Source organism: Takifugu rubripes, chromosome 8, assembly GCF_901000725.2.
Source record: "Takifugu rubripes chromosome 8, fTakRub1.2, whole genome shotgun sequence".
Lineage (NCBI taxonomy): Eukaryota > Metazoa > Chordata > Actinopteri > Tetraodontiformes > Tetraodontidae > Takifugu > Takifugu rubripes.
This window is the reverse complement of record NC_042292.1, coordinates 15,137,096-15,163,451: the sequence shown is the minus strand read 5'-3', so window position 1 is coordinate 15,163,451 and position 26,356 is coordinate 15,137,096. Positions and strand designations below refer to the sequence as shown.

The following is a 26,356-nucleotide window of genomic DNA, read 5'->3' as shown; positions in this document are numbered from 1 at the left end:
CCAGACTCCAATAATGCTAAAGCTCTTGTAAACTCACAGAAAGTTCACTCCCCACATTTCGTCCTTCTTGACTTCTGGCATTCGTGCGTGTCAACAATTCGCTAATTGCATCAGGTTCTCTTTTGAAAACAGTCGAAGAATCTGTGCGGCTTTGTCCACGTCTGCTGTCAGACGGCGTTGTTGATAAGGCAACGTTTTATTGTTCGTTAAATGTCACTTCAATCCCAGCGTTATTTTTCCTGTGTCATTCTTCCAAGGTCGCCGCGCTTTCCTCCTTTCATGTAGCGGTTGTGTGAATGAAAAGAGAACCTCTGAAGAATCTCAACGCTGCGCTAACCCCGCTCATTGATGTTGCTGTTTTATTTTAGGACAAAGTTGGAAAGTTTTTACAAAGTTCAACAAGGGATCAAGCGAGATTAACCATTTATTTTAAACAGTTGGGGGGAAAGTACACGTTTTCACGTCAGTAGTCACCGACCCCATGCAGCAACAGAACCAGAGAACCAAGCGAGGCGACGTTAGCGGCAAACAAGAAGTGCGCCACGTTTTCACTGCTGCCAAATATGCTTTTGTCTTTGCACGTGAAATCTGGCGTGTTGCTGACCGCCGTGGTTGTGTCGGCTGGGGTTGGGGCCATTGTTGTCGGGGGCGTCGTTGACGGGGGTGATGACGGCGTCGGGCAGGCGAAGCCCGAGTCGCTGTCAACTCCAGATGAGGAGAATGTGACGGAGCCCGGCCGGGTACTCCCGGTGATGTTGCTGATCCAGTTCTGGTACTTGGAGACGCGTGTGTAAACTCCGGGTATGCCGGGCTGACCGCAGCCGTCACCAAAGCTCACGATGCCACTCTGGATCCAGATGCTGCCGTTAATGTGTTTGACCACGAGAGGACCTCCTGAGTCACCCTACACGGAGGAACAAGGCACATTTCACCACCTTAATTTGCCAGATCTTTAGCCCCTCCTCCCCCAACGTTCTAGCCATCCCAGATTACCTGACAGGCATCCTTCCCTCCCTCTCTCACGCCAGCACAGATCATGTTCTCTGTCAGGACTGCATGGGAACATTTACACTCATTGTTTCCCACCACCCGCACCTTCACTTCCTGGAGGATGTCTTCCAACTCGCCTGTTTGGAGACATGTTCCGACATTACCGCTGGTACTGTATCCCAGACAGACAGACGTGTTTGGTCTTACCGTTGCTGTTCGCTCCCCATCCAGTGACCCAGCTGCTGGTTCCGTTATGGAAAGTGCTGTCCGCCGCGGCCAGGCAGACTGGATATATATTATCTGTGAAGTTGACAGGAGCCGACAGCTGGAGGAGGCAGATGTCATTGTCTATGGTCAGGAAGTCGTACCGAGGGTGGCACACGGCTTGTTTAATGGTCCGCGACTCTTCCTTTGGGTTTGAACCCGACTGGCTGTGACGACCCAGATAAACCGTTATCCCCCTGTAGTCACTTGACACAGACAGAGGGACCAGAATGTTAGACTAGTAGTAGTTGGGATCCATCTGTCTAAAAATCCATCTGTTTAAAAAAAAAATAAAAAAATGTTTTCCTCACTCTATGCAGTGAGCGGCGGTTAGCACCCAGTCTTTGGTAATCAGGGACCCTCCGCAATGAGACACCCCAAATTCGTTTAGACTGACTTGCCAGGGCCAACTTCCTGGAGACGCGTCCGAGCCTCCCACAATCCTGTTGTTGGTCACGGCAACTCCACATTCTGAAATAAAAGAGAGCGGAAGCTCATCCTCCAACTTGGTCGGCTAACCTTGTAAGAAAATTCATGCAGTTGTTTGTGCGTGTGAGAAAGTTATTTCTGCTCCGTTGAACTGACGGGAACAGTGATCATTTCTCCAGGTTCCTCATTCTCTGTTCATCTTAAAGAATTGTTTCCCATGAGTGTGTGTGTGAGGGTGTGGTTCCCTTTTAGCTCTTGATGTCATAGCTGGTGTGAGTGAATCAACAGGACTCACAATGGCAGGACTTAATATAAATAAAATAAAGTAAATTCTACTTTTTGTGCTGTATGTTCACCGTTTTGGAAGTTTGATCATGAGATCTTACCTGGTAGCTGTGATCGACAACCTACCAAATGCAGAAAAACACAGTTAATTAGCATAAATGCTCAACCTAAACAGGTTTTTAAAGAACCATAATGGACAAAAACAACTAAGCTACAAGATCATCTATTTAGTGTTCATACTTTTTATTTGTGGCTTTTTTTCCCTTTTTGTTTGACCCCAACTAAAGGAATTTCGCTCTGTGTCACTCAGGGAAACATCTTAAAGCTCAATCACGCCTCAGAACTTCCTTTTTCTGGATGTCAGCTAGCGGCGACAAGAAACATTCTGGTAAATCCGATGCACTGGTCCAGCAGGTTCAGTAACTTCCTGGAACATGTTCGGCTTCCCTAAAGATGCTCTCTGCTTACTGATGTGAAGCACAAATAGCTTCTTTATAGCTATTTTCTCAACTGGTTCTAAACTCCCTGAAATTTCTACTGATTAACGTTCGTGATAGATAGCATTGCTAATGTCAATTTAGCTATGGTCTAAATATTGCCTAATTTTTTTTTCTTCCCTTTCACCATCTCCAACAATCAGCCTCGAAAGTCCTTGAAGTGAAACAGGTCCTGAGGTGTTCGCTGTCTGGTCTTTGAGATACAGTCTCACCAGTCTGCCATTCGCAAATTTTGAGCAATATCGCGACTGTTGTGTATCTGCCCGGAGCTCACATGCACTTACCTCCCAGCATGAGCAGGATCAGCACGGCTACGTGATGCAGAACCTGGCAGGCAGCCATTTTTAAATGTGCCTCTTTCGCTCTCCTCCACTTTAAATACTGTATTTCTTGTACTTGGCTCCGCCCACTCTGACAGTAATTGCGCAACACTTTCGGCATCTTTGTAGGTGAGACGAATCACGCTACAATTTTGACATACCCGTCATGACAGCATTGTACTTTCAGAGTTTGAAAATGAGAGATTGGACTTAGTGACCCCCTAACACAACAAAACTTGTTTTCTAAATCAGGATTATTTATTTTCACACAGACTGTAGCACTTAGCTAGCCTAGCCCTAAAGTCTATGCACAACGCACTTGTGTGAACATATTTGTCATAGTTAAAGATGTACAACACCTGTTTGTGTTGCCCCGTGTGTGTGTGTGAGACGTGGAGGTTGAGGTGTGATCTGATTTCACTCCCACATGAGGGTTTGGCAACAAGGTTCAACGAGGAAAGGAATCTGGAAGTTCCAACATTATGCAGTACCTGCAGTGGCCTCTAGGGGAATAAACAAACCCAGCTGTCGGTTGAGGGTTAGTCTGTGCTCATCTTTGTACAACACGGCTGAAAATAATTCTGACAAAGACGAGCTGAATAAATCAGCTGTAATTTGGTTTATTACTAAACCTCCGGATGATTGGACCTGACCGCTGTCTGCTGTTGTGTCATTGAATGCATCACAGTGGAAGAGCGGGGCAACAGAACTGCTCAGGATTCATCAGACGTGTGAAGATTGGAGGCTCTGAGCTGTAGCGGGATTATTGACGAGGCGTTCAGGTTTAGTCAGGGAGGCTTGAATAACATCGATCGGTTTTGTCTGCGCGAAAGAAACTGATAATTAAGTCTGAGGATGAGGACCTGGTTGTAGCATCAGTCTAACAATTAGAAGCTTTTTTGCATTGTGAGATCACATAAGTTTCATTTTTGTACATTCTCAGGTTAATCAATTTCATTTTCCTTCATTTACCGAAGGACTGAATAATCCCACCTTCATGAGCTCAGTCCAAAGATGCCAAGAATAGATCTGTTTGTGACCTTGACCTTTGACCCCTTGGTGCGCTTTTCCTTTTTTATCATGGCCCCATTTACACAACAGTTTTAGAATTAGTTTTAAAACAGTTCCCCATGCAAAATACACTGTAGTAGACCTGCCCGACCAATAGGTGGCGGTAATGAAACAGATTTGTGGGAGTATCGAGAAGTGGGCGATCACAACAGTGAGCTAACAAGCCCGCCCAAACCCTCAAATTCGTAGTATCTTGAATTGTGTGAATGGACGCTTGTCTCTGGGTTTTGTGTGTTGTGTAGTGTCATTCATTTCTGGCCCTCCGTACCTCCCGCCTAAGGCTACCAAGCATGCGGAATTGAGACGTCACTGGAAGGCACGGAGCGTTTACTCGCACCCTGGCGTTGTGCGCAATCTAATGAATTTTCCTGCCTTTGGAAAGAACTCTAAAGAAATCAGAGTTATTGACCATGTTTGTAGCTCGAGGTGCTAGTTTTATTTTTAGTCTCTTTTCCAATTTTACCCTATGCAAAAAATCCTCATTTGGACACATGGGAGTTGTAGTTGCCACTGGAAAAATCGACTGGCAGCTGAGGGGACCCGGCGTGTTCTTCACCTCTGTGATTGGGAGGTGTGCCAGTCTTCTTCTATCTGTTCTACACTTACAGGTACTCAGGAAACGACTTGCACAAGCTCAGCAGCTGTAGTGCGCATGCCTGAAATCGCTGCAAATGCCCCGCTTTGCATTTACACGGTGCCGGTTTGAGGCATTTTAGCCCCCATCGTAATGTTTTAAACCCACTTCTGAGACGGGTCTTTTTGACTGAGAGCTTAGCTTAGCATTGGTATTCACACATGCACACCGGTCTCTCCTTTGGAGGGACAGAAACAAGCGATGCGCTAATCACAACATTGGAAACCTCAGGAGGCTCCTTCAGAAGGAACGGAAACGAGGCGCGGCGCTCTGGGAATGAATTCAAACGGCTGAAAGATGGCTGCCGACCAACAAAGCCAAGAGCGCCCCGCTCTGATAATCTGATGCTACACTCCAATTTTTGCAATTAGCGAAAGTCAAATGATGCGGAACACAGCGATGAGGGAAAAAAAGTCTGACAAGTTTGGAAAATTTGGCAATAATGTTTTGGGGTTTTTTTTCTTGCCAAAAATTGTTGGGAATGCTTATTTTGACCGCGGCTAAATTTTGGGCCACAGGTCTGTTTGACCCACTGATTTTGGACCAATTTTCCTTCGGAGATCCCTCGAGGATGATCCATCCCTGAGGACATGGCTCCTCTGGCAACAGGAGGAGAACATTTACAAAAAAGTAACAAAACCAGATTAAAAGTCAACCTGGACCAGAGCTAGTTTGTCTTCGGTGTTTATCCCGTGGATTCTGCTGGAGGAATGTGTGATGGCGCTGATGGGATGTGACCCGACTGAGAATAGATTCCAACAAGAGGCCAATCATATTCTGTCTGGGACCAACTCTGGCAGAACTAATTGGTTTACACGTAGCGTGCAAGGGCATCCTCTCCCGAACTGAACATCAATGTCGGAGGAGGGAACAACAACAACAATCCAGCAGCTTGATGGAAAGATGGAACCAATTCACCTTGAAAGTGAAGTGAGGAATCAGAGCCGCCTGTTCAGGTTAGCTCAAGCTAACAGAGAAGGGAACAGTGAGAAAGTTCGATGAATGAGCTCCTTTTTCACCCCAATGGAGTCAAGCTGCTCATGGAAGTTCTCCCCTGACACAACTCCTTAAGCTAAACCATCCCATTTAGCCCTGACCTAAACCCAAGTCTAACCCTAAAAACATGTTTTAACCCTAAAACTGTCCTTTGAAGCTGTGAGGACCAACAACATGGCAACACTTCCCAAACATGGTCCCACTTTGGTAGTAGAATGAGGATCCTGGTGCTCGGTATATAGTAAATGTGAGAACAGGCACACACACACACACACACACATTACAAACAGTCAAACAATTTGTTCCAATTGTGTGAATCTATTCCATGGTTTTATTGTTGAAATGAGCTCTCTCGTTTTCTTTCTCTCCTTCATACACACATACACACACAGATACACACACACGCACGCACGCGCGTGCAGATTCAGATTCCGCAGCAAAGTCAATTTTCTGTTCCTCGTGTCACAGATTGTAATCATCCGCAGACATGACACACATTTTTAATAGAAATTCAGCAGAAGGCGGCAAAGTCCTCACAAATGCCCTCAAACTGTGTGTGTGTGTGTTTGTGTGGGGGCCTCACATGTGATCCATCTCATTCAAATTGCCGGCCGCTGCCAGTGTGACTCGAATCACAACGTGTTTAATTGAAACCTGTTTTATCCTCCATTTACGGCGCTCTTCTACGGAGGATTATGGACAGAAAGGGGGGGTGGGGTGGAGGGGGGGGGGGGTTAGAGGAGGCAGAAGTGGATGGATGGAGGAAGATAAGAGGAGAAATGGCTTGTTTTTCCGCGTTTTTCCACATAGTTATTGTTAGCCTGTGCATTTTGTATTTACAGGACGAAGCAGCTAACGCCGGCAGGGCTGCCCCTCCCCTTTTAGCTCCGCCCACATTGACATACCAACACATCTGAGTCACTGCATCAGTGAGTGTGTGTGTGTGTGTGAGAGAGAGACCTCAGCATAATCACATTTCTACCAATTAGCAATGCAGGCATGTAACAAAGACCTCGCTAAATCTATTAATTGTCTGACACCCTGGAGGGTCATACATGGTGAGTGAGTGAGTGAGTGAGTGAGTGAGTGAGTGAGTGAGTGAGTGAGGGAGGGAGGGAGGCCAGGTCTTGCTGTAAAACAGGCTTTTACAGCCACAGAAGGTTATCGGCCGCTCTTGACTGACCTAATCTGCATTTGCTCGACCACTCGCGTCTCTTCGGCGCTGTTTATTTTCTGTTCATTTGTTCCACAACGGGGATCCACTCATCTTTTTTTATTCCAGTAAGACAAACCAGTTGGACTGATTTCCAGACGGTTAGAGATTACAGGAAAGGCGAGCCTCACCTGGACTGTGGTCGTGTGCTGTGATCTCATGCTGATGTCACCTCTGAGGCTCCGCCCACATCTGTGTATGGTTTGTGTGTGTGTGTGTGTGTGTGTGTTCACATTTGCTACATCTTAAGGACCAGAGTCATCTTGCTGCTAAAGTGGGACCATGATTGTGAAGTGGGTCCATTTTGCTGGGCCTCACAATTTCAAAGGACCGTTTGAGGGTTCAGTGGTGGTTTAAAAGTTGGGGTTAAATTTGAGTTTAGATTAGGCTGAGGGGGTTAGATGGGATGGTTAGGAGCTGGGTAAGGTGTCTTTTCTATAAAAGTCCTCACAAAGATAGAAATGTAAAGATGTGAGTGTGAGACTTTAGGCTGAGCGTGTTTGATTGAATTTCACAGTTTCCCCCTATTTTATTGAAAGTTATTTTTTATCTCCACGTGAACCCCGGACTACGACCCTCCGCTTGCGTTGGGTTTTTTTTTCATCATTTTTATCTCGCAGTGGGATTCAAGACCTGCTGACACCTGGGATTTATGAGCTGTGTGGGGAGAATTCTGAGCAAGTTTTTTATGGAATGCTTATGTACTCGTGGTCACTGTTGCTCAATACCGGTTGTTCCTCTAGAGGTCACTGTCATGACTTGGAATTGTCGTGTAATGTCACAGATAGAGGCAAAAACTAGCATCAGCCAACCTGATAGCAATTTAGCCAAGATAAATGTGACCATTAGCGACCAGATAAAAACACCCCAGAGGGAACCATTTTTCATGTTAATAAACCACAGCTCATCAAAGTTGTTCTTCAGCTATCATTGTTTGTGCTTTTGAGGCTTCAGGTCACCCCCGAAGGTATTTTTACCTCTGTGCGAATGAAAGCGACTAACAATTTGCTTTTCTAAGCAGAGTTCAGACTTAAACACACAGAAAAAAAAACTGTTTCCTCGCAAAATATGACGGTAAACATTCATCTGTGTGCTTGTAGCGCGACGCTTTAACTCGGCTAGATGTCAAAACAACGGGTGTAAGTGAAGGATTAACCATTGAGCTCCTCGCAAAATCAGAATAACCACAACTTGTAAATCAGAATCAGCCTATTTGGCATTTAGGTCTGTTTTTGTTACGAAATAATCCAATTTTTCTGGTGTGGAAGTCGCACTGGAGGACAGGACTTGACGCCCTGAAGGAAAATGTGACGAGACAGAGACCAGAAGCAACGTAGCTGAAGTATCGGCCTCTGGAAGCTCCAGCGACTTTCTTATTTTCCCACCCGCTGATGAAATTAATCCCATTTGTGTGTAAAAACTTTGCGTTGCAGATGTAAGCCTCTTACCCTCAGCTCGAGAACCTAGCCCGGAGCGATTCCCGCCGGGCTACGCTAATGTGCAGAATATTCAGGATGCTCGTGGTTTCAGATTACAGCGTTGTGACCGTGAGATGGCTACTACCTGATCATTCGGCTCCTCATTTATAAATCACGAATGTTACCATTAGCATTATAAACGTAAACAATCCCAATTGATATGATTAATGTTGCTCCATGGCTAATCAGTGTTCATCTACATAGTGTGCAGGAAGGTATTTGATCATAGTATTAGCATGATAAAACAATTTCAATCTAAGAATGGGAGCTAAGATGTTCCGTTGGTAACTGATGCGTCTATAACGACATCACATTTTTCATTTCATTAAGAATATTGATTTCAAACGGGTTCCCCATTAGCTAGCTTCCACAGACTCCCTCTTACCATATGGCTACATCTCTTTTGTCCCATCCTTCCCACCGTGTGTCTCAAGCCTGCTTCGTAATTCGAAGCATTCCACCAAAACACCCACGATTACTCCAAAACAGATGCTACACACGATAATAGGCGCTAGCTAATTGCTTTGATTTTACTTGCGGTTTGGTTCCATCGTCTCCCAAAGCTACCTGCTAACACGGAACTGCAATCAACCGTGTTCTTCCGTCCTGAATAAAGCTTAGAAACTCATTCATTTACATAAAGTAAATGAATCTATCTTAGCAACATTAGCGCCCACTAGTGTAAAATTGCTGAAACTGTCGCGGGACAGTGATGTGAAAGCCCACGATGGCGATGGGACCGTTCCCGCTGAGGTCACATCGCAAGATATTGGGTCTGTATTGGATTTAGGACCGTCTGAATGTCTGAGCCGACCACCTGCGTACCCATCCACCGCTGAAGTGAAATTTGATTTTGATGCGATTCTTTTTTGCAGCTCGTCTCTGAGGAGCACCTGTAACTCACTTCCTGTAAATATAACCGCAGCAGGAGAGAGATGAGATGAGACGTGAAGAGGATACAGGTGCAGAGCGGCAGCAGAACCCCACAGAACAAAACAAGCACAGAACTGGGAACATTCAGCAATTCTGACAAAAAATAGTTCCCTGACGAGCTTGCTCGCATGCCAAAAATGATCTAAGACAGCTAGCTTAGCTTCAGTTAGCATGTAACCACAGTCATTCAGACCTTTATCGGCTATGCTAGGTTTAATTTTAGGTTTAACAAAGTCAGTTCTAAAGCATAAACGGACATAAAGACACAGTTGTCTAAAAAAACATCTTAAAGATTAAAAAAGTGAGTTTCTTTTCTAGAAATGATTGAATTTGGGAGTCGATTAAACACAGAAGCATCGTGATGGAGGCACTTCACCCTCCAGTTGATGCAGCATCAGCGGCTACACTCATCCCTATTTTAATATCGCGTGTGTGTGTGTGTTTGCGTGTGTGTGTGTTTGCGTGTGTGTGTGTGTGTGACAGGAATAGAAATCCACTCGGCTTGGATAGTTAATTAGATCCACAAGAATTCAGAGCAGGTGATGCTACTCAAACCACCTTGGCTAGCTGGTCATCAACCAATGAACTTTTAGCCAGGCTAACCTCGCCGCTACTTTCATTATTTTCTTCTTTTTGTAGAATTTCTTGGGCTCTAACCGGCGCTTTAAGGGCTCATGTTGGTGCTTTTGTCTTGCTATGGCGAACAACCAAATGTGCTAGCTCGCCTCGGTTTGTGTTAGCTGCGAGGGCAACCTGTAATGAAACCCTTAAATCAATGAGACCCCGTTAAAGCGCGAGATTAGGAGTTTCGCTGGAGAATGAGGAAAACTTTCCTGGGAATTAATCTCCTCGTTCGTATCTGCAGCATCTGGAAGACGACGCGTCTGTGAAAGGTTAATGTGATTTTGTCGGCTTCATTACGACGCATCCGAAGGCTCCGTGGCGATTTAGGCTAACGTAGCTGCAGCTACTTTGAGCTACTAAAAAGGAAACAAATGTGCAAATATCTGATGGAAACTCAGATGTTAGTGCCGGAGACGGCCGACTGACATCTGAAGTTTGTTAGCACTATGCTAACTAAAAGTGCAGCGTATTTTCCGCTTTTAGACCCCAGTTATCAGAAATCTTAAGTCATGCTAACTCAGAATCATGGTTGACAGCCCGTTCCGTTGATATTGGTGAGACGCCTCCAACTGCCACCACTTTTCCTGCTGCGGGAGTCGGGATTTCAAACCCAACGGAGAATAGGTTACTTTTTGAAGCCGAACAGAACGTGAAACAAAGCTACCGTGGACACACCGAGGCTGAAGTGGTGCACCTGCGCGGCTCAATCACAGCCTTCCAATTTGGATGGGTCACAAGTGCTAGAGCGGCTCCACGTGAAGAGGTGTTCAGGTGCCGCCGGAGCGCCGGGCTCTGCCAAACGATCTGGCTCGCATGAAAGAGCCGCGGATCCCATCACCAGCTGGCTCCCCTTAACGTCGGGGGGGCCCACCTAGCGGATTTATCACCTGCGGCTAAAGCACACGCTGGTTTTTCGCTGGAAAGAGCTAACTTAACTTCTGGAAATGATGCTAAAAGCTTTGCTGGCAGGAACTGCCGACGCTTCACCGTCATTTAGAAACGAGATTGACTGACGGATCTCTCTCGGTGAGCCGGGTGAGCGTCAAGGAAATAAATCAACGTGCTAATCTTGATAATCCGCGGAAAAGACGTCATCTTTGCAACTTTACGAACTTTTGACAGACATGATGATGTTAGAAAATCGACTCCTTCATTTGGTTTGGTTCACATCTTCACGCTCTGCTAGTTCCAGGTCAGATGCTAGGTCTTCTTCCTCCTATCTGTCCACTTCCTCCTCTCGGCTAACTTCACCCTTCCTTTGGTCCACGTTGAGCTAAAGGCTACGCATGAGACGAGGGATTCAGCGGAGGGTGAAAGCAGATGGAGAGAGCGGCTAACGGATCAGACGGGAGCGGGGAGGTGGTTGAGGAGGATCCAGGCCTGCAGTCGCACCGCGTGCGGACGGATGAGGCTACAGAGCGTTTCAGGAAAGATGACGGGCTGCTTCCAGGATCGGCGTCATGACGCATCAGTGAATGAGACCTTTTTTGATTCGCAACGATGAGCAAAGCGGAGAGCTCTGATTTGCTTGAACAGAGTGTGACGGAGACGGGAGGAAGGGTCCAAAACAGCCCTCAAGGACCCCCAACCCAACCCAACCCCCCCCTCCGAGTTTGTCTACCGTCAACAGGTTGAAGGATTAGCATGCCCCGCCCCATCGCAACACCTCTGCATGCAGACATTCAGCAGGGCTGCTGTGCGACGGATGCCAAGTGGGAATGCTGGGAATAGTCTGTTGCCATAGAGACCAGGACAGATGGAGCGACGGAGGGAAACAGCTGATCAGGACACTCCTTGATTGCCTTTTACCTCCTGAATCAAATCAACGATCCTCTGGTTTTCAATTTCCTGGCAACTTTATTTCCATTTGTCCCCACAAGAATAGATGTTCCATGATTTTACCGCTTGGGGTTGTGAGATCAATTTGTCGGTGGGTAAAGGGTCGTCTGTGTATCACGACAGCGGCAAAGGTCATTTTTGGCGTCGAAGGGGAAGAAGCGAGCTTTCCCCGTTAAAGTTGCAGCACCGGTGCAACACACACTCGCAACTCATCCGTGACGTGCCGCCCCGATCCTTGGGAATGCAGCGTCACAGCTCCTGCCGCTGGTTACACGACGGCGTGCCACTTCTGGCCCCCGCGCCTCAGGTTTCTGACCACGGCTCCAGAGGCTTCTCAGCTATTCCAGCGGTCTGCTGAGGTTAGTGCAGGGTCAGGTGATCCCTGGTTTCATTAGCAGTTGTAGCAGAGAGAGAGCAAACCTTCGCATGACCCCCCCCCCCCCCACGATCAAACCACCGTATTGATCTGCAGGATAAACTCACACACACACAAACTAGATTATCTCACAGGCCAAAACGGGCTCGTCAGCGGTGCATAATCATATCCGCGGCTCGCTAACTTCTTTCCTCCGAGTTTTCTCTCCCCGACTCAGCAAGCAACAATCGCTAATTCTGATAGCACTGGCAGCTCAATTTGGACAATCTCGTGGAGCGTGCCACCCGCCGATCTGCACATGAATAAATCAACAGCGGCGCCTCCGCTCGGAACATCAGAATTTTTAAGTCGTCTTTGGAGAACGTGCGAATCTGATGAGAGATCAGATCAGAAGCTGCTCGACACCTTTTTTGTTTCATTTTTAATGGCGTAAGATGCCAATAAAAGATGCTATTAGCTGTGACACCGCTGCTACGCTCTTGTGCCGCTATCCTACACAAATGGCTCCTCAATCGTCCTCTTCGTCCCACTCCATCCCTCTCCTCTCAGCATTGTAAAAAATAGCATCTTAGCCATGAAGAGGACGCCGATTAGCTTAAGAGCACGCATTAGCATTAACTGCCATTCAAGTTTGTGCGTAGGTGACAATGTGTCCAAATTGGAGGTAAGAGTAGCTGCACGTCGAGCCGATAAGGACACATGATGTCCTTTACGTTAGCAGCAGCACGTTTGCACTAGCAGGAGGCTTTGCTCCGCTGGACAGGGGCTGTTTACCAGAAATCGTTTTCTCTTAGAACGTTAGTGGCCGCACTGATCATGCGGCTAATCTGAGGTCCAGTTACGACATCCCGGAAAAGGTCAGTGAATTTCGAGATAACTGAACCTTTACGAGCCTTTGAGCTGACCTTAAATCCACGTACCTGAGCGCTGGCTGAATTAGCATCATTATTTCAGCGCCACTGGAAAGAGCGACGCGACATTAACAGCCCCGGCGTGATATGGAAATCCCCTCCCCAGGGGGCGCCGCGCCGAGACCAGGAACAGCAGGCAGAGTTCGCTGTTTAACCAAGACTGAGAGATGAGGTGCAAAGTTCAGAACAGAAGAGAGAAGCTAGCAGGCGAGAAGAAGGAAGCCGAGGGTTTAGCGCTCTCGCGGGGTGCGAGGACGTGGCGTGTGGAATTTCTGGATCGTAAAACTCCGATGAACGGAGGTGAAGTTCCCACCAAGCCTCTAAAGAGTGTGAGAGCAGAAGTATGGGAATGTGTTCAGAAAGTCCAGCAGGGGGCAAAAGAGCCCTCAGAAGTCAGCTTCCCCTTTAGCTGAATGGTAGCACTAGCAACAACCTATTCAACAGGAAACTAGGGTAAATAGCGCTGAGAGCTCGCAGCGGGGTACGCTAGCTGCGCGGGGTACGCTAGCTGCGCGGGGGTCTTCGCAGCAGTTCCGCGTTCCTTTCATCCACTGAATGGATGAAGGCTGATTCCCTCGTTCGAGGGACAAGGATCAAACAAGATTAGCATCTCTTCGGAGGACCGTAAGCTGTTTCTTTGGTCACAAAGCTCCGCCCACTTTAGCAAATGTTTGTAAGAGGTGAGCGGGAACTTATCAAAGTCGGACATGCGCTGACTAATTCGGGTTCAGTCCTGTTAGCGACGTAGCCTACGGGTGTTGCTAAAGTCGGCGCTGTTGGACACAAGGAAGCTTCGGTCAGCAGGGGAGATCTGGCAAATCTGGAAAAAAAAAACCATCAGCAGTGCTAGCAATTAGCATGCTTCAGGAAGGTAATTAGCAGCACAGCCTTGGAGGGCAACTTTCCCAAAACATTTCCTCTCTCCGACACACACACACACACACACACACACACACACACACACACACACACACACACAGCTGTAATTACTATTACACCACAATGAGACGCAGAGTTGGACTCTCCTTTATGCTACGATAAAACGTGAGCAGCGTTCCGAGTCTCAAGCTCGTTAGCGTGACACCGAGCACGGCTGAGCAGCTCCCAGGCAACATTCCAAAAGGAAAAGGAAATCGATCAGGAAAAGAGTGACATACGTAGACCGCAGCGTGGCTTTGATGCTTTGATGACATTCAGGAGACTCAAAGGCTCTTTGTTAAAGGAGGAGACGAATGTCCCACGTTTGTTTGGCAGGACAGATGCAGGACAACCCCCTCCGACAGACCAACTCTAGAGCACCCCGTGTGGATGCTTCGCGTCACTGCGTCCTAGCAGAATATCGATGGAATTCGGATGGAACGGTATTCCGAGACGTCGATCATTCTGGGCTGATAACCGAAGGTTAGCTGAGCATTTCTCGGGCGGTAAGAAGCTCGTCACATCGTGATTAAATCTGTCGGACGTGACAGAAAATTAAAGGCGGAATGAAATATGTTGAAGTAGCCAAGCGCGCTGAGGATGAGTTTCAATAATCGCTCTCTTTTGGAAAAAAAAATCTCCCAGACTGGCGCTGCAGCTTTGAGGCAATTCAATTTTCTTTATGGTGATGCGTTGTGAGGAAACCTGCTCGGCAGCCTGAGGCCGCCCAGGCTGCTGCCTGACTTTAATGGAAGCTGCGGTGGATAATGAGCCGCCGCGCGCGTGTAGCAGGACTGACGGAGCTGCGCAACCTAACGTCAAAATGAAGCAATCTGCTTTCTTATGTTTCTGAGAAAGAAATTGTTAGCACAGCAACAACCCAGTTGTTACTCTTAGTGCTGCTAGCCAACCGACATGCTAAATTGCAGCACCTTTGTATCCGTGACAAGCAAGGGTGGCAAAATGATCCAATTGGAGGGTGAAACAGGCTGGTCTGTGCAGTCTGGCACATGCTAACGCTAACAGAGGCACTAATTAATGAAAAATTCAAGCATTAGCAAGAAACGACAACTTTTGTGGTTTATTTTGCTGGCAAAATGAGGACATTTTTGGGAGGTAGGGACAGTCCTGATGGTGCTCCCAACCAGGGACGGGTCAGGTTGAAGAGTCCTCACAAAGACAGTAGAACGTGTGTGTGTGTGTGTGTGTGCCTTCCAGTCGGCCCTGAGTTTTTCGGACCCGTATAAACACGTGAAGAAGACGTTTGCTAACTGCAGAAAATGTCTGATAAGGAAACTCATTTGTTTAACGAGGTTATTTCCATTAAACGGTGACGCACGTCGGAAGAAACAAATGTTTTCATTTGACTAAAATAAACTTTTAATTAATTAGTCTTTCAGATTTGTATTTTAATTCGACACACCGACACTAAAACTAACATGGAACAGCTCTCTGGTCATAAAGCTAGCAAGCGTTAATATCCCCAGAGACGAGTTTTTAAATCATCTTTGTCGTGTGAGAGTCGTTTTCCTTCCTGCCCGTTTATTTGTTGTCTAATTTGCTAAAGTGTCGTTCTCGGAAGGACATAAATGCAAATTTTTACAAAAACAAAAGATCCTATTTGAAGTGAATTTGTTAGTCAGCTAGCGGGTACGCAGGTTAGCCTCACGCGCAGCAGGCACAATGTTCGGAAAAACATCCCGTTGACTCGTAATTGGTGTCGGACGGCAAGAAAAAATACAATAAAACAGAATCAGTGGGGGGAGGGTTAGCGCTACTGCTAAAACCATTAACGGCTCAGATCTGGTGGTGGGGGGGGGGGGGGGGAGTTGGAGAGCAGGAGATGAGGAGATGTGCGTAGCATTGCTAATCAGACTAGATCATGACATGGAACACGTCAAAAATGGAACAAAATACGGTCGGGACAGGAGTCAAACACATCTTTAAGAATTAGATTAGCATCTTCCTGTTGGCAGGAGACAACAAGAGGTAGAAATACTTTCTGTTGTATATCAGTTAGCCGTTAGCAGTAGCTCAAGCGGAGACTTTCCCACCCCTGACTCGAACTATCAGGGACAAAAAGCATCATTAACATCAGCAGCTAACGCTCGGCGCCTCCTCGTCCCGGTGGGAGGAAACTTTAGCGGGGACGATATGAAGCAAGACGGCAGGTAATGAAGGTCAAAATGCTAAATCTGACCTTTAGCGTAAAGGAACAAACGCGGCGGAAACCGACCTCGGTGGAATGCTTCGCCAAACTGGTGCAGTTTGTTGCTAATCGCTGTTTTCCTTTAAAATTGTGTCATTTTGTTGTCATTAAAGTTCACACACACACGCACGCACGCACGCACGCACGCACACACACACACACACACACACTTCTTTGTGATGTTGACGGGGCTGAGGTGTCACTAGCAGGGCGCTAAGTGGCCGAGGACGTGTTGTTGAGCTGACAGTTTAAGTTAAGCTAGACAGACAGAAGAAAACAAAGCGATCATCTCTCTGACACACGCACACGCACACGCACACACACACACACATACACACACACACACACACACACACACACAGCATGCAGTTTGTTAGTCTCACAAGCTTGTAGGTTTGATAAAACTCTTTTTGGCTGCTCGTGCTAAGCTAGCCCTGCTACATGTGATAAAGAAGCCCCGTCTGGAGGAGACCCCCCCCCCCCCCCTCGGTGGTTTGCCCCCCCCCCCCACCTGAGCTTCCAGGTGAAGAGCGACAGATGGAATAAATGTCCGGTAATAGAATTGAGGAGAGGGCGAGTGATGGAGCGCTGACCTCTGTGACCTCCGTGTGTCCAAGTCCCCCCCCCTCCCGACACCCCCCCTCCCCCTCCTTTGAGTGAGGTCATTGCTGGGGTAAAGCAGATCGGTCCACCTTCCGCTAGTGCTGCCACCCTGAAACGATGAGTTTCCAGGAGCGGCGCCAACCGCTCCGATAGCATCCGCGAGCTAGCGCGCGACCCTCCAGGCCCATAAACGCTACAGCAGAATATTAAATCATAAATAACTAGCGGGAAAAGCCGGAGCTCATTCAGAAGTTGCTAGCACAGCATCGAGTATCAATCGAGGAAACGGTACCGGCGGGAGCCACCTCAGAGTCCCCGGTACTGGAACCAGAACCAGAACCAGCAGAAGACCGAGCGGTGCGATACATAATTTACGCACGTAGACGATCAATCAAATAAAAATGTGTCGTCTGCAATTTCCTGCAACAAGCTGAAAACATTTGGGGGGGTTATGACACACTGGGGGGGGGTTAAACCTGCTGTCAGGTGACATGTTGGACCTTTTAACGGTCGATCCGTTACCATTCGGACCACTCAGTCCACCAAGGAGCTAGCTAAAAACTTTGAGCAGTGGTCAGAGCTAGCGAGTCCTTTTAAAGCTCCAATAACGTCCTAACGATGCTAACACACTTGAACATGTGACGTTGTGGGAGCACTTTGTTTATACAGTTAGCAGCTAGCATCATGCTAAACTTCATGAGAAACCTCCTCTGGGTCCAGTTTGTCTTCATTTGGACATCAGGCTGAATCACGCGAGCACTCGGCCCTCAGGTCCCTGATCCGGAGCGCTGAGACTCAATGGGATAATCAGGGATAATTTAGGAGAGCGGGACCGGTTCTGGATTCACCTCCATGTGGCGCCGGCGTCAAAAGGGCTGATTCTGATTCATGGTCGACCTCATTGGGGCCAAAACTGGACAGGTCTGGGTCTGGGTCTGGTCTGGGTTTGGTCTGGGTTTGGTCTGGGTCTGGTCTGGGTTTGGTCTGGGTTTGGTCTGGGTCTGGGTCTGGGTTTGGTCTGGGTCTGGGTCTGGGTCTGGTCTGGTCTGGTCTGGTCTGGGTCTGGGTCTGGGTCTGGTCTGGGTTTGGGTCTGGGTCTGGTCTGGGTTTGGTCTGGGTCTAGTCTGGGACTGGGTCTGGGTTTGGTCTGGGTCTGGGTCTGGTCTGGGTCTGGGTCTGGGTCTGGTCTGGGTCTGGTCTGGGACTGGGACTGGCCTGGCCTGGCCTGGGAGGAAGAGGAGGGAGGAGGAAGAGGAGGGAGGAGGGGAGGAGGGAGGAGGGAGGGAGGAAGAGGGGGGAGGGGGGAGGAGGGAGGAAGAGGAGGGAGGAGGGAGGAAGATGAGGGAGGAGGAGGAAGAGGAGGGAGGAGGAAGATGAGGGAGGAGGGAGGAAGAGGAGGGAGAGGGAGGAGGAGGAGGGAGGAGACCAGACCCTCCTCAACTCTCCTTTTTTCCGTCTCTTCTCTCCCAGAATCTCAGTGATTCGTCCTCTGTTGTCTCCTTCGTTGTCTCCTTTGTTGTCTCCTAACATCTTGTCTCTCTTCTCCTTCCTGCCCCCCCCCCTCCACCTCCTCTCCGGTTCATTTGGTTCCTCAAATGAGATCAGACGGGTCAGGAGATGTTCTGTGGGATTTTTAGCAGGCTAGCTGTTAGCATCAGTCGCTAGCAGGCTAGCTGTTAGCATCAGTCGCTACTGGAACAGTTTAACATAAAAAATGCATCAAATCTTTCGTGGCAACAGTTCGGAGGGACGTCCCGCCGGGCGTGTTGCCGTTGCAATATTAACGGTTTTATGCTCGGGGGGCAGATGGGGGGGAGGGGGGGCAGATGGGGAGGGGGGGGTCACTCTCCCACCCAGATGTTCCTTCTCTTCACTCCGATTCATCTACGGCTCTTCACCTAGCGGCCCGCGCCATGCTAGCTAGGGACGAAGGTTGGGGTTAGCGTTCAAGGACGTCACGACCATTTTAACCAAGGCCACGCGGTTAGCATCGCGGTTAGCATCGCTCCCTCACCGGCGTTGTTGCCGGGGGTGGCAGCAGCCTGTCCTGATGTCTCCGTCCTTGTCTCACACCCCCCTCGCGTCCACATCTTTCAGCTAATTTGAGTGTAGCTTTTATGCGGCGGCGTGCTGGTCGTTCCCGGGAGAGTCTGGAAGTTAAAAAGGAGTCATCGGAAAAATGTGCAGGAACAGCAACATCAATAAAATAAGGGGAAAAAAAACAACTGCACATTTTTTTAGTCCAAAAGCCAGAAAATATTAGATTATATTGAAAAGCTGCAGTGCAAAATAGCACAGTTAGCATCCACGCTAACGCTAGATGACGCACGTCCATCTCTGCTTCAGAGGGGTCGCGGCCCCGCTAATGCTGTGCTCGGTGTTAGCGTCTTAATGCTGACATATAAATTTTACAGCATTCTTTCGTGCTCAATATTTAAATACAGACGGACTAGCGCTAGCTCGTTGGGAGTGCTGCTGTCTGTAGCTAATGCAGCAAACTCAGCAAACTCGTTATAGCAATTCCTGAAGTCTTGTTTCCGTTGTTGGTCATTTATTTTTCTAGCATCCTGCTAACAGGGAGAACCTTTGCCCCAAATGATCACACGTGTTAGCTTTGTGCTGGCTAACACGAGGAAAATGAGATCTGATGATCGTAGAATGGTACAAGCTTGTAGTTTGAGGTAAATTTCTGGTCTCTGACCTCCTAAAGGTTTCAGTTAGCATCGTTCGCCTTAGCCCCGAGTGTCTCATAAACATCTGAGCTTATTATAATCCAATAATAACTCTTGACAACATCTCTGGTGGCGTTTAGCTAACCCTGCTGCTTTTCCTGAAAAGTTCATTCCTGTGAGCTAGCTTGTCCTGATCAGCGACGTGAAGGCGTTAGCCTTTCATCGTCATGTGGGGTAAATGGACAGCCCAGTCCTTCCTGTCCTGCACCGTCCCCCTACTGCCCCCCCCCCAGGGGGGAGTTCCTCGGCCGCGTCAGCCTGGTTTTTTTCAAAGTGGCCGTAGCTACCAAGCTAAAGGGGACGCCGGCGGCGCTGCGCAAGCTAACCCAAGAGGAGACTGTCTGGAGGGATTATTCACAAGGAAACCAGGGCAGTGGATTAATTCAGAATCTTCTCATTTGACATCAACATGCAGTCCACCCCCCTCCCCCCACACACACACACGCACACACACGCACACACACACACACACACACACTCCCCGCCCCTCCCGTCTGTTTGCCGCCGCCTGAGGATTAGCTTCTGTTACCTCACATTTGTGTGAAAATAAAAAATGATTCTCAATTGTGAGAGGACGAGATTGCAGAGGGAGACGGGGAGCACCAGGACACACACACACACACACACACACACACACACAGGTTAATGGAAATCATGCTGGATTAGCGCTACGCTGCTATAATCTCAGAGCTACACGGCAGCACGATTATTGACTTTGTCCTTGAGACGAGTTTACAAATGGATGTAACGGCAGCAGAGGTCACAGGGGTCACGACCCGCTGACTCGCGCTAACGCTCATTAGCGTTGCTTAAACATGAGGAGCACGAGTCTCGCTGAGGTACTTGGGCGCCAGTCCTGCGCGTAGCGTCAAGCTCTCCACCAGGTTGTGTCCTCCAGCTAAATCCCAGTTCGCCCAGTCAAACATTTCAGTAGCGCTTAGCTGGTTAGCAGTGCTAAACTGTCGGGTCAGCGCGGAATATTACGGTAAATCGATGATCCACCTCACAGGCGGTGGTAGCGAAAAGAGCTGCGATAAGGTTGATCCGTTTAAACATTTATTAGCATAAAAAATGCACGACCCGCCAACTCCTTCAGATGCCCAAAGAAGACATTTGTTGCTCGTAAAAGCGTAGCATTTGCAATTTTTACAACTCTAAAGCTAATTTGAGCTCCCGAAAATTATCCAAGAAACATCTAGCCGGGAGTTGCTCATGATGTTATAGCTGCTATCAGATCACTAGCGTCACATACAGCCATCATTGTTATGATAATTGAACCTTTGACTGAGTTATTTGATTTCGCTAATGCGACTAAGAGCTGTATCACGATCCACAGACGGTGAACATTTGTTAGCATTCCATGTCGATGTAGCATCCACGAGGCAGCCGGAGTAATGAATGATGTCAACGCGGTGGCAATGAAACGGGGGAGGGGCGACCCTTCCCCGACCCCAGTGCACTTGACTGATTGTCAAGCAATGCAGTGTGTTAGCTAGCATTAGTGCTAACTCCTATTAGAGCTGCCATATCCAGCTAGTGGAAGTGTCCTAATGAATGACATGTCGCAGGTGTCGTGTGGGAGATGCAAATGAGTCTTCAAAGGGCACTTTACCGAGGAAGCTAACATTTCGCTAATCTTGGGGTTCATTTAGGACCCACTCTGTAATAAACTCAGAAGGTCATCTGATTAGGACCTGTTGGGGGTGTAGAGCTAGCCTAGCGTTGTCTTCTCATAGCGTAAAGGCCACCGCTTGCTAGACTTGCGCAGGTATTAAATCACTCTTTTAGCTAGCACTTTATAGCTTTTCTACTAGGTGTATATTAGCATTGGCTCGGCATTCATTTGCATCAGCGCCTGACGTCCGTTGAGAAAAGTGGGCAAAAGGTCTCGATGCTCTTGTAAATGTCAACGGGAGACGTTGTTGGAGGGAGGGAAAGAAATAACGTAGAGAAACGAAAGAATAAAGGAGTTGAATCCGGTTTTTATTTGGATTTGGAGATTTTTCACGCCGACATTGAGGAAATTGGAAAAAAACATCTGACTAGCTTAGCACAGGAAGTGGGCCATAAATGCAAGGAAGCATTAGACTCGCGTTTCTTTTCCATCATCAGCTGTCTTTGCTAATCATGAGCTATCCTATTAATGTCAGCTGCTAATTATATAGCATTAAGCCCTCTGAAATAAATGACTGGCCTGATGGGGGTGAGGATTAGCATTGACAAAGGCGAGTCCATAACTTGGTTTAGCTCCTTTGCTCCTTTTCTCGTAGTTCGTTCAGTGGACGTAAACGATTAATTTTACGAATCTTTTTGGCATTTAGCCTCTGATGTGCTAACGTTGAAGCGGTTGAAACAAGAAAAAAGGACTGGACTCAAACGCACCTCCACCCCCTCGTTACACAGCAACCTTGTTTATCTCAATTTGACAGGAGCCATTTTCGGCGCGCGGCCGCAGGAACTAGCAGGGTAGCATTTTTACTGCGGCTCGGACTTTAATGGCTAATTTACAGAACGGAGGAAATAAAGAGGTTTCTTTAGCTGAAGGTTCCTTGACTCCTGAATTTGCAGTTTTCAGTTTTGTAAATAAAACAGTGCATGATGGGCTAGTTTAGCTAGTAAATCAGGAATGTCAACAGCATCATGGAGCAAGTGTTGCTAAAAGCCATGCTAACTGCCTACATTATCCATAGAAGAGCCTCAAGTGAAGCTAACCGATCCGGAAGGTAGCTCCAAAAAGAGAGTAGCTACACAGAATAGGTTGCAATCTTAGTTTGAAGCTAGCAGAGTATGCTAAATTTCTCATCTTCAGCTGCATTTTTAGTTAGCGTGTGTGATTAGCATTCTGTCTGAGGCGATGACGCAGGAAGTGACCTCGGAGCCGAACCCTCGGCGGCACTCTAAGGAGTCGCACGTTCCATTGTTAAAATGTCAGATGTGGGAAAAAAACCCGACTTGTTTGACGAGCTAACGGAAGCTAATTAAAGGCAATTCCATCCCGACAGACGGCGCCGCAATAAATAAGACAAATAACGCACCTGTTGCCATTTTAGCCTCCAGGAACGCAATTTATCATCATTTCATTAGCAAAGTTTGGACGCGTCGCATTTATCCGCATTTCATTAGCATTTCATTAGCATTCCTCGATCAGGTCCGATGACTATTGAATGCCGAACGTTAGCGGGAACTTTGGGTTTACCTCATTTTACATAAAAACAGGATGTTTACAAAGTTTTCTCTGTATCCACACTTTAATGAGCAGGCTAGCATCGTCATCAGTAGCTTAGCAATTGTGACCGAGGCTAGCCTAAACAGGCACGAACTAGCATTGGGAAAGCTTTGCTTGCTCAACTCCGGTTTGCCTCCTATTTGTTAAGCCCACTTTCTCTGCTAGCTTAATTTAGCTCGCTAGTTGAGCGTGCACAGAGATTGTCGCTGATGGATGAGCACTCGCTCGCGTTTAAAAACAGGAGCTGGCCTGAATGTTTTATATAAACATCTTGTTCCCACTAAAGCCTCCGCTAACGCGAGCCCACACACTCTCGCCACATCCTGAGGAGGAAAGAGGGATGTTTTAAACATCAGACGCACATTAGACCCCTAATTTGTCATCCTACTCCTCCTACACTCACACGCTAGCCTCCGACGGCGGCGTTGACCCCTGATTCTTGTGCACCTGCGTCACCGTGACCAAAAAAGACCTTTAACACCTGAGGTCGGTGTTTATTTACACCGTCTCAGTGACTCGTCTCGTTTAGCTTTGTTTATCTATGACATCAATTAGCCGTTCTCACGCTTCTTTTTACGCTGCGCTAAAATCCCGTAGCTATTCATCGTTAGCACCAAAGGGATCCATCGGTTTTCCCCCTCATGCTAGTTTAGTTTGGGAGCTGACATGTTGGGAATAGCTGAGCGATGCGCTGGGATGTGGAGAGACTGACCCACCTCCAATCCTGCTCCGTAGCAACGGAACCAACGGAGGAGATTCCTGCTTATTTCTCCGATCCGAACTAAATCCCGTCGACTTTTGTTCGCTAATGGCAGAAAACCAAAGGTTCTTTCTCTCATCCCGACGGAGCAGCCGCGCGTCTTTGCTTTAGCCATAAACTGGTTTGACTGGGATGACGATGTCATAGCAAGACGCGGGCACCTCCGTCTCCAGGCGCCCTCCAGTCACGCCAGTCAACTTTGTCCTTCCCGGTCCTTCCCGGTCCTTCCCGGTCCTTCCGCTCCGGCTCTGGCCTACATTCACGTTCCTCCAGGCTACAGCAGCGACCACCTCCATGACAGCATCTTGTCGCTAACCGCCTTTCTAGCGGATGACTTTAGCTTGCTCCCAGTGGTCTGTAACATTTACACCAGTGAGAACTTCCTGTTAGCCGCCACGTAGCTGTGGTAAATCTTAAGCATCGGTTCTGAAGGGTTCTGATGGTTCTTCGGTTAGCTAAAACTCTGGTACAAAATTAGCTTCTAGACGGTCGAGCTGATGCTACTCTCCCCTCTGAACGGTACCTGGATGGCGTGGAGTCGGACCACGTGTTCCTGCGGGTCGGCACAGCAGCTAATCGCTGAAGTACTTTCTATTTTCTGATCTTGCGTAACCTTGACGACGGCAGAGCAGCTTTGTGTTTGGCTAACCTGCGCTCACCTTTCCTTTGAAGCGGCTTCGCTTTGTCCTCCGTTGCTTTCGAGTTCAATAAACACTGAAACTCAGAACATTCTTCTTTCTTGGTTATTGTCTGCACGGTGGACGTGTTTTATGCTAGTTTTGAACTAGCGTGAACGCGAGCCGAAAACACAAAGATGAACCTGGATTTGTTGTCTCCAGAAACCTCCTTCTTCTTCTTCTTCGGCCTTTTCCAATCAAGCGTTTGATCTCATCCAAGTGTCCGTTGATGATGCGGCAGCGTGACGTTTGTGGCACCGGTGCCAGAGGTTGCAGATCCCTGTTTTCTTGAAAGAACCTTAAAAAAAAGAAGCTAACTGTACCAAATTTCTTTTCTCTCCAGATTGTAGCATTTAGGCTGAGAGGACGAGCTAATTGTCCAACCATCGACCTTCTGGAGTTGAACCCGGGACTTCCTGCTAGCTGACAAGCTTGTAGGAAGTCTTTTATTTTTTTCGGATTTTTGGACGTCAAACGTAAAGCACTCGGCTAAATATGCTAATTCCATAAAAACTGTATCAACAATTCCAACAAAGAGTAGCGACGGCTAAAGGTCATCCAAGGTTAGCGGCGCTGCGCTCGCTGGCGCGGCTCAGCTGCAAACGTAAACAGCTGTCTGGAAGCGCGTTAGCATTTTTAGACCTCAGACTTGTTGCAGAGGGACACCCACCGCGTCCGTCTGGAGACGCTAGCTGCTGCCCAGCGCGCGTGTTTGCGAGACAGATACGAAATCCAGGAGAATTCCAGGACGTTGGCCAGGAAAGTCGAGACGTTCCTGTTTTCCCGTCGCTGTCGCAGCGACTCGGCCCGTTTTCTTTGGACGTAGCCGATGCAGAGTCTCTAGAATTAGCTAGCTCCTTAGCGCTAAAGGAGCTACTTTCTCCTGGATGATTGCAATTAAGGGGGAAATGTGTCACCCCAAGTTTGCCTGAGCGCACCTGGATGCCCTGTTGCCCCCAGACGGGGCAGATGTTTCTGCCTTTTGTCTGGTTTTTCCACATCTGCAGCCAAAGTGGGAAAAAGCGTCGCCTTGGCTGCGTGTTCCGGTGAATGAGAACCGCAGTGACGCACTTCCGGCACCGCGGAGAGGGGATCCGACCCGGGTGGATCCGCAGGTGAACCCCGTTAAAGATCCATCACACCTGCGGCTGCGGAGGCTGCGTTGAATCCACAAAGAGCCGCGCGACTCACAGTTGCGGGAGCTCATTTCGCACGTGATGGAACGTCCCAGACCGGGGGGGGGGGGGGGCACGCGCTTAACATTCCGCGCGCAGCGCCGTTACGCACCGCTGCGCTTTCATCACCTTTCCAGAGCCGCGCGCTCGGCGATCCCAGCATCGAAACGACCCAATCCCTCACGATTTGCGTGTTTGGCGCTCGGCGCGTGCACGGCTCCCTGTTACCCCCCCGCCGCTGCCGCCTTTGATGCTTATTGTGGGTGTGTTTTTGCGCACATCGTTTCAATCTGGATGCAGGAGTCAACTCGCGGTGGACGTAGCCTCTCCCCCCCCCCCCACCTCTCTTCCTCCCTCCCTCCCCCACCTCTCTCTCCACCTCGCGCTCTCCTCCAGTCAGGAGTCCTTCATCCTCCTCCTGCTGCTCCTCCAGCGGACAGATGTTCCTCCGAGCCCATTTTTAAAGAAGAAGTCTCTTTCTTTTGTTTGATCCGGAACTTTAACCCCTCTTTCGCGCAGACCTAACCCCCCCCCCCCCCCCCCCCCCCCTTCCCCCCCGCCACCCACCACGGACCCGCGGAGCGCGTGCGATGCCGCCGCGTCTGGGACGACCTGAAGCGGCGGGAGGTGCGCGGAGGCTGCCGCGCGTTCTCCTTCCTGTCCAAGTTGGCCGGCGGCTGCGCGCTTTGCGTGCGTGAAGAGCAAACAAGTGGGGACTCACCGCGCACGCGGAGCGCACGCGGACGCAAAGGCGAGGAGCCGGAACACGGGGAGGATGTAGACCGCACGCGCGGAGCAGCAACTTGGAGAAACTGACGGTTCCCTCGCGAGGGTGAGCGAACAAAAGCCCGTGATTGACGTGTGAGTGCGGGGGCATGTGGCGGGAACATGTGGCGGGGACATGTGGCGGGGACCTGTGGGACGTCTGTGAGTTCAGAGAGGTCACGTGTGGGAGGAAACTTTGGGGTGATCGGTCGGAGCGCTCGGCGTGTGCGCGTCCCACCGGCGGGGATGTGAGCCTAGATGCTGCTGCTGGACGGTGTCTGCCGGCGCGTGCGTGCGCGGGCGCGTGGGTCACACATCGCGCGGTGCGCAGTAGAGTCAAGTGATTGGAGGGAAACTCCTCAATTCTTGTGACAAAGCGTCTTTTTAGCGGGGACTTCCGGTGAAAGAGGGAAATTCTGAGGGATTCTGTT

General features: G+C 48.7%; 2 protein-coding genes across 6 annotated transcripts in view; one reads left to right on the top strand and one right to left on the bottom strand.

The window, feature by feature from the left end:
- Window positions 1-26,356, top strand: part of htr2cl1 (5-hydroxytryptamine (serotonin) receptor 2C, G protein-coupled-like 1) — a 71,282-nt gene that overhangs the window by 3,356 nt on the left and 41,570 nt on the right. For 2 of the 5 annotated variants that reach the window (XM_029841109.1, XM_029841107.1), the window contains exon 1: window positions 25,736-25,992. The exons of the other annotated variants lie outside the window; for them this stretch is intronic. The gene's annotated coding sequence lies outside the window, so the exon portion shown is untranslated. Of the gene's footprint in view, window positions 1-25,735; window positions 25,993-26,356 lie in introns of those variants that run through there. 5 annotated transcript variants of the gene reach the window in all.
- Window positions 343-2,865, bottom strand: LOC101072997 (serine protease 27-like). The gene is made up of 6 exons (XM_011606609.2): window positions 2,750-2,865; window positions 2,070-2,090; window positions 1,566-1,725; window positions 1,198-1,460; window positions 994-1,127; window positions 343-904 (listed from the first exon to the last, which is right to left on the bottom strand). Exons 1-6 carry the CDS (start codon window positions 2,805-2,807, stop codon window positions 464-466), a joined length of 1,077 nt encoding a protein of 358 aa, XP_011604911.2. The 5' UTR covers window positions 2,808-2,865; the 3' UTR covers window positions 343-463.

Bases quoted from the DNA above. Each gene is read 5' to 3' on its own strand.
- LOC101072997 (XM_011606609.2), bottom strand. From the start codon at position 2,807: ATGGCTGCCTGCCAGGTTCTGCATCACGTAGCCGTGCTGATCCTGCTC. The intron at 1,461-1,565 runs GTGAGGAAAACA...GTCTGTGTCAAG, and splicing joins ACCGCCGCTCACTGCATAGA to TGACTACAGGGGGATAACGG. The intron at 905-993 runs GTAATCTGGGAT...TCCTCCGTGTAG, and splicing joins GAGGGAAGGATGCCTGTCAG to GGTGACTCAGGAGGTCCTCT.